The 8247-nt window shown below is 39.5% G+C and overlaps 1 protein-coding gene across 1 annotated transcript; it reads left to right on the top strand.

Annotated features, from left to right (window-relative positions):
• Positions 1 to 3: 3 nt before the first annotated feature.
• Positions 4 to 437, top strand: LOC134202603 (pyridoxine-5'-phosphate oxidase-like; the record flags this gene model as incomplete). The annotated part of the gene is made up of 1 exon (XM_062677623.1): positions 4 to 437. A coding segment is annotated over one exon (363 nt), but the record flags the coding sequence as incomplete, so codon positions are not given.
• Between the last annotated feature and the right edge of the window lie 7810 nt (positions 438 to 8247).

Genomic DNA, 8247 nt, shown 5'->3' with positions numbered 1-8247 from the left:
CGCATCGAGGGTTCGGCGGAGAAAGTTCCCCGTGGCGAGTCGGAAGCCTACTTTCATCAGCGTCCTCGTGCCAGCCAAATCGGCGCTCTGGCCAGCCCGCAAAGTCAACCGATTCCAAACCGAGACTATCTGGATCAGAAGGAGCAGTCCATCAAGGACCAACTGGGACCGGACGGTGAAGTTCCGTTGCCAAACTGGGGTGGATATTTGGTGCGACCGCGTACGATCGAGTTCTGGCAGGGACAAACCAATCGACTGCATGACCGCATTCGATTCCGGCAACAGTTAAAGGAGGGAGAAAAGGCTGACGGAAAGGTGCTGCATCAAGGAGAGGGTGGATGGTTCTATGATCGGCTGGCTCCGTAAGGGTCTGTTCACAAATTACGTAACGCAAAAATCCGAGTTTTTGACCCCCTCCCTCCCCCTCGTAACAAAAAGTAACATTTTTGGTACCCCCTCCCTCCCCATGTAACGCGTAACTGTGAAAATTTTAAAGGCAGATTTTTTTTTCTTCGCTGAAGCATTTGGGTTTTGGTATTTTTTAAACACTGTTGACGGCACATGATCAAAAATCAAGGATTTTAAGAATCAGCTAGTAGAAACGAAAATAAAAATTGCGATCATAACCATTTTCATATAGTTTAGCGGAACTGTGGGGTCGAGAAATACAATATTCGCTTGGTATTTTTACGCATATCAGTCCCAAATTAATTTTTATTCTCGTTATGCGTAACATTTGGTAGTACCCACCCCTCCCCACCTTTTAGTGTAACAAAGTATAACGCAAGTTGGACCTCCCCTCCCCCCAAAAGCGTTACGTAATTTGTGAACAGACCCTAAGATGGGTTGTCGGTGGCTTGGTTGTTTATAGCATTTAATGCATTGGTTTTCTTGGTATATACAGTAGGTCCAAAAAGTATTCGTCTAGCTGCATATTTTTTAGTAAGATGTAAAACTTAGGCGTGATAGAAGTGAAACCAAAAAACTTTCTTCTAAATTTGGTAGAAAACTTATCAACACATGATTATTATTCAAAAACAAATAGAAATTTCAATTACTTTTTCTGATATGTAGTGAATATCTAAATTTCGTCAATTTCGCTTGCTCAAAAAGTATTCGTCTATTCAGAAAATAATCGAGCGAAACACGAATATAATAGTTTTATTCGCATGTAATTACAGTAGCACACTCTAGTGATGTCTAGCAACATTTTGTCAATACTCAATGACAGATCAAATAATGTTTTTGTTTGTTTGTTTGAACTTGGCGCGGAAAACAGAAGCACCATGGGTAGGAAAAGTAAAAAGATGAGTCCCAATGAAAAAAAACTTATTCTACGCCTGCATAATTAGTGCAAATTGACTTATGACTTTGCATGAAATGTGGGTAGACCAAGGGTAGCAAAAATTCAACCATTTAATTGGGGATTGGTCGCATCAGCGCAACAAAAATCTATCAAAACAAAAAACAGAGTGCTCATCAGCGATGGTAAACTGATAACGAGGAGCGATTTATTGTGCGGAGAATAAAAAAATCTCTAAAAACGAGTTCACCCATATAAGCAAGTGAGTTGAAGAGAAGAAGTGCTCAGAGATAAACCAATACGAACAGAAATACCTGTGAAAAGTATGGGTATAATGGGCGAGTATCACGGAAGAAAATTCAAGTGGGCCATCAAATTATCAAAAACAGCTCGATTTCAGCTAAAAATATCGCTGGAAGAAGGATGACTTTCGGAATCAAGTCATGTTATCTGACGAAAGCAAGTACAGCATATTTGGATCAAATGGCCGATGTATGGTATGGCGGAAAAGGAATATTGAGATACAGCCACAGAATCTCTTTTGAGCAGTAAAGCATGGTGGGGGCTCCGTCATGGTCTCTGAGGTGCTTGAGCGCAACCGATGTGGGAAAATTTCACATTATTGAAGGAATTATGTATCACAAAATGTTCATCCGCATTTTGAAAGAAAATTTGAACTCCATTGCTGAGAAATTAGGCTTACAGGGAACATACATCTTACGGGGTGATAATTACCTCGAGCACACAGCCCAAAGTACTAAGCTGTAGCTACTCTATAATACCCCAATCAACTCAAAACGCCTCTTCAGAGCCAAGATATGAATCCAATTTAACTCCATTTGAACGTTCTGGACGACAAACTTTTCGTGAAATTCGTGAAAGTCATATTTCCAACAACAACGAATTGAAATTAGTGTTGAAAGAAGAATGGAAGAATATTCCGTCCCCCGTTACGGCTAATTTGGTCAGTTCCATGCCACAAGAACTAGAGCCCGTCATAGATACACAGGGGAATCCATCGAAATGTTGAATTCCATTCTACAACTCCTGTTTTCGTTTCAAAAGCGCGCTAAACCTGAATAGACGAATACTTTTTGAGCCCGTATTTGATGAATTGTTATGTTTTGTTCAGGCTTGTAAAATGTCATCTGCATGTCATTTGACTAATTTGCTCATAACTTTCTTTAGAAGCAAACTTTCTTCCATAATTTTGAATGTACTCATAACGCTTGAGTAGGGTTATATTTTTGTCCAAGGGTACATTGCTCTAAGTATAACATCAAAGGCTGGAGAGTGAAAACTCTCCAAAATGTCACGTGTCATTTGACATAATGTCATTTGAATGACATTTTGCCTCCCACGCCCCAGATTACATATTTACAGCAAAGTCTCGTTAGACAAAGTTGTAGGCCCATTTAACCGCTATAAGTTCGTCATACAACATGAATTGATAGCTACCTTCTGAAACAAGTTCTGGGAAAATTATACAAACGAATGCAAATGACATTTTACAACACTGGTTTTGTTACCTTTGTTTTTGTTATTGTTTTATTTTTCTGTTTGATTTTTAACAATAAAGATGAATTGATTATTTTGCTACACAATGTAATCGATAGTTTTATTTTTTTGAGCTTACTAGATTCTATTTTTGACATTTTCTAGAAAATGCACAGCTAGACGAATACTTTTTGGACTCACTGTAAAATATATCCTTGTTTGTTTATCAGTTTATATGTTGTATTTTCATTTAATATTATAAACTGCCAACTGTTGGATATAACATTTTCGGTCGGGTGGGTGGAAATGAAGTGTTAAAAATGTGCCAGCTGATAAATAATGTTGCCTGATTTGGCGAAATGTTAATTTTATATCATAATACATGTTATCGATGTAGGTATCAAATATATGAGAATTTATCTAGCTTTTTATTATAGCATTAGATCAACTATGGTAATATTGTTTTGATACCTGTCCCAAGTTAGTTTTTATAGATGTTGACTTTTTACCATAGAACAATCTATTTTGACGTATATTTTTCGAAATCTTTCACAGATATCGAACTTTGTTCGGAAAATCATTGGAAACAACATCAAGATCATTTGTCCCATTGCTTAATTTGTACGCATAATTGTCTCGCGGTGATTAAATTCATTTTTATGGCAGATTTTGTTATTGTATGGTGCAATGCTTATTGGAATAATCACCCATATTCTTGTTTACGGACGAATGATACTTTCGAACGTCTCCAATTCGTTCGAACCGTTTCTCCATTTGATTTTGCTGGCGTAAACGAGAATGCACTTCAACTTTCGTTCGAAAGCGCGTTCGTACGTAAAAAAGAATATGGGTGAATATTTTCCGTTTAGATCTTCCAAACTTATTCTGTTCCAGTGGCTAATAGGAGCGATGAGAAAAAAATTCATTTTAGGCTACATAATCACTTAAACCATGTGGACAGATCACTTCCATAGATAAAGCGATATCATGCTGTATTTCCCGGCATAACTGTCCCGCCAAATTATTTTCATGATCATGGTCGCAAATTCTATTTGTGGATCAAAAATTAGAATGATTTCAATGAAATTAAGTTTGCTGAGTGGCCCTGTGGCGTAATATTTTGAAATTTTGTGTCGGTGGGACGTTAGCAATGAAATTTAGTAGGGGAATGACGGCTTTGGCAGGTTTTGTTCTATTATTGTCAGGGAGTTTTTTTTATGACTGATTATGTTCAAATTTGGCCTAAATATTCTTTGCATATCAAAGAATATTGTGACCAAATTTCATAAAATTTGGTCAACAAAAACCCCCCTGACAATAATAGAACAAAACCTGCCAAAGCCGTCTTTTCCCCTATTTAATTTCAAATATAATTTTCTCAGTTGTCTTTTTTTTAATTTGGTACAAGCATGCGTAGAACGACAGTGCTGTATATATATACTGACTTTATTGCGCTGATCTAGTAGCCATCAGGTAGTAGAACCATGGAAATAATTTGATTGTCAACAATGAATCAAATACAGTGGCTGGTTTCCTACCCGCCGCTTCCAGCTTCAGGCACTAACGAATATGTGATAATAGCCAACATGAGTTACCCACCTGAAATTTGTATGACGAAAGACATCTAACGCGAGTATCTCAATACTCAATAGTAGCAATGTTTCACGAAAAACTATTGTCATAAGACAAGTTAGTACCAACTATTTGGTACCAGTTATATAGGAAGGTGTCCGCTACTACACCTACCAAATATTTTTTCTATTAAGGTACATATTTTCGAGATATTAATCCTTAGATGCATTTCGCCATACTGATTTCCGCAAGTTAACTCCTAGTGTGCCGCTGTAAGCACGCTCGAAGTAGGCGATTCATTGTTAGGTTTCAAACAATGTTAGGTAATTGTGTGGTAATATTGAAAATGAATTTTATTAATTTACTTTAAATATTGCAATCTTTAAATCTCGCTTAACTTTTCAAAAGGACCTGAGTAAATTTTTTTTCATGAATTAATTTGAATAGCGCAATCATCAAAACAACATGAAAGCCACAGACAAACAGACATAACACTCGTCAAATTTCCATCGTTTACTGATTTACTGGTCAATTTAAATTATCGTTAGTTGGCCAATCGATCACTTGTGGCGCCCGCATCGGATTTGCTCGAGTTTGACGTTTGCTCACTACCGCCATCTGGTTCGTGATTTGCCCAACTAACTGAAATCAACAGATGTCGTTAGTGTTTGAACGACGATGAATTTGATAAGTGAATGATCAATGTGTTATGTCTGTTTGTCTGTGATGAAAGCTTTTGATTGCAGTACTCAAATTAATTCATGAAAAAAATGTTACTTAGGTCCTTTTGAAAAGTTAAGCGAGAAATATTGAATATCTGTTAGGAGGTAATATACACTGTCATCCTTCTGCTTGGGCAGAGCTAGACCTAAAAACGGGATTACGGCGACATTCCATGTTATTTTAAAATGAACAGTAGAAACACAAGCAAACAGACGTAACACTTAAGAAATTTCCATCGTCCATGCTCTGAGCGGTCGTTTTAAATTACACAGATTACTTGTTCCACACCTAGAGGCGCGCGTATCATTTACCTTTAGATTTGACATCTCACACTAGCTCCGTCTGTTGACATTGTTGTACTATAAGTAAGGGTATGCGATAAGACACTTTTTCCTTACGAAACGAAACGAAACGAAATTTTAAATATCTGTGTTGATTCGAAACGAAACGAAATATATATTTACTTTCGAGACTTCGAAACGATACGAAATCAACGTCCATTTAATTCGAAATTTTTCGAAACGAAACGAAATTTTATTTTTTTTCCGCGGAATTTTTATTGAATTGATTTTACATTATGTACGCAATTCTGATTTCATTTTCTCAAAGTCAAATAACTGCTTTTCCACCAATTGAATTACAGTAAAACCTCCATGAGTCGATATTGAAGGGACCATCGACTCATGGAAATATCGAGATGTGGAATAGAAAATTCTTGGAAAGCTGTTTGAAGGAACTATCATAGCAACCCAAAAAATATTTTTTACTATGGCATAATTTGCTTCCATGAGTCGATATCGAGTCATAGAACATCGACTCATGGAGGTTTAACTGTATAGTAATAGAAGAAGCAGTCTGATAAATCGCCGTATTCCCGTTTACCATTGGCGATAAAGTAATACCCCAGCATTTGTGCCGTCTTCAAAGGAATTCACCGTGGAGTGAGTGCTTCCGAATCTGATCAATTTTATATTAGTTCAACTTTATATCAGTAAGTAAGTATATAAAAGTATAGGAATTGTGGGATTTTTTTTCTAATTTAAATTCTATTTAACTTTATTTCACCTTATTTCATTTAAGACTTATGTGATTATGCTGAAGCATACTTCATATTCAGTTATCAGCATGGTTTTATGGTATTGAACTAAATTAAAACCATTTGTTCGCTAGACAAACCCTCTGCTCATTTTTAAAATGCACAAAGATATGTCTTTCAGATTGCATTTCAGAAATGTGATCGCAAAGTTTTTACGGCAGCAGTTGCCAGGTATGAAGAAATATTTTTCTTTTTTCATACAAAAAGTTGTACCAAAAGGCTACCAGGTGGGTTTCGTGGCCGTGCGGTTAGCGACGTCAATCGTCAAGACGCATGGGCTATGGAGTGTGGGTACGATTCCCGCCCCGGTAAGGAGGAAACTTTTCGTGATAGAAAAATTCTCCATCGGTCCACTGGGTGTTATATGTCCTGTCCGTTGTCTAGGTGTTTAAGTGTTCAGTCTTTACGACCTCTGATCGAAAACGGTGTTCCTGTTTTTTTCCTTCCAAATTCAACCTCTTTATAAGAGGCTCGGAAACCCTTCAATTGAGTAAGAAGCAGCTGCTCGAACAGTATGATCCGGTTACGCCCTTACAGTCAATTTAGGATTAGGAGAGAAGAATTAGTTTGATACTCATTATTATAAGGGGGGCTGCAAAATGGTGGGTTGACATCAAGGAAGGAGCGCCCAACAGAGCTCTGGTCCCCACAAGTCCCTATCTCACGCTTCCACGGGTCGTCCGATGACAAAAGACCGCCAGCTAAGGGTTGTGTACTTAGCTGGTAGTGCAGCCTGGGCACCGTTGTCCTCCTGACATCAGTTAGAGTGAGAAGGTACGCCTCGAGCGTCTGTTCACCAGGAGGTGCGGCTCAAACAGCGTCTGCCTGGTACCCAGCGGCTGATTAACGAAATGCTGTATCGCGTCAGCTATACCTAAGGTGGCAGCCCCATCATCGCGATGTAGGTAACGCGAACCCGGTAAGGTAGCTTACTGAAGCCTCTCAAATACCACGAAAAATGGAGATAGAAGAAAAAGAGAACGTTATTTTTGGCAACCGACCTGGCAACGAAATAAGGACTATGATTGGAAACTCGGTACCTGGAATGTCAGGACCCTAAATGAACCTGGACGAGTGAGCCTTCTGGCTCGCGAACTGCAGGAGATTGGAGTGAACGTGGCTGCTATTCAAAAAGTCCGATGGCCTAGATCCGGAGAACGTGAATTCCGAGCCGTGGACCCCACGACCAATACTGCATTCAAGTATAGCATCTATCACAGCGGCGGTGAAAAAGCAGAGCATGGAGTTGGTTTCGTAGTGATGGGCAAGCAGATGAAGCGAGTGATGCGGTGGAAACCCATTAGCGAACGAATCTGTGTGTTGAAGATACGGGGCAAATTCTTCAATTACAGCCTAATCAACGTGTACGCACCGACAAACGATAAATCCGACGACGTGAAGGACACGTTTTATGAATGTCTTGATAAAGCCTATGGAGAGTGCCCAAAGCATGACGTGAAAATTGTTATCGGAGACGCTAACGCTCAGGTCGGTAGAGAGGACTTTTTCCGTCCCATAATCGGTAGGGAGAGCCTTCACTCCGCTACCAATGACAACGGCCTACGGCTAGTAAATTTTGCTGCTGCCAGAGGGATGGCCATCAGTAGCACCTACTATGCACGAAAGAACATCCGAAAGCACACCTGGAGACACCCAAATGGTGAAACTTGCAACCAGATAGACCATGTTCTGGTGGATGGGCGCCATTTCTCGGATGTTATCGATGTGCGGACATTCAGAGGTCCGAACATTGACTCTGATCACTACCTCGTTGTCAGTTAAATTCGATCACGGTTGTCAACTGTATCGAACAAAAGATCACAGCGAACGATGCGTTACAATATCCAGCGATTGTCGGCGGAAGGAGTATCGGCTGAGTACCGCCAGGAGCTCGACGAACGGATAAGTGCAATCAACGTTAGCGACAACATCAACGATCTATGGGAGTCGATCCATGGAGCGGTGAGCACAACAGCACGAGAAGTGGTAGGCACTGCACAGAGGCGACCCAGGACGGGTTGGTTCGATGTGGAGTGCCAGAGAGTGACAGACGAGA

This window comes from Armigeres subalbatus, unplaced genomic scaffold (assembly GCF_024139115.2).
Source record: "Armigeres subalbatus isolate Guangzhou_Male unplaced genomic scaffold, GZ_Asu_2 Contig1302, whole genome shotgun sequence".
NCBI lineage: Eukaryota > Metazoa > Arthropoda > Insecta > Diptera > Culicidae > Armigeres > Armigeres subalbatus.
The sequence above is the reverse complement of the archived record's forward strand: the minus strand, read 5'-3'. Positions and strand labels throughout refer to the sequence as shown.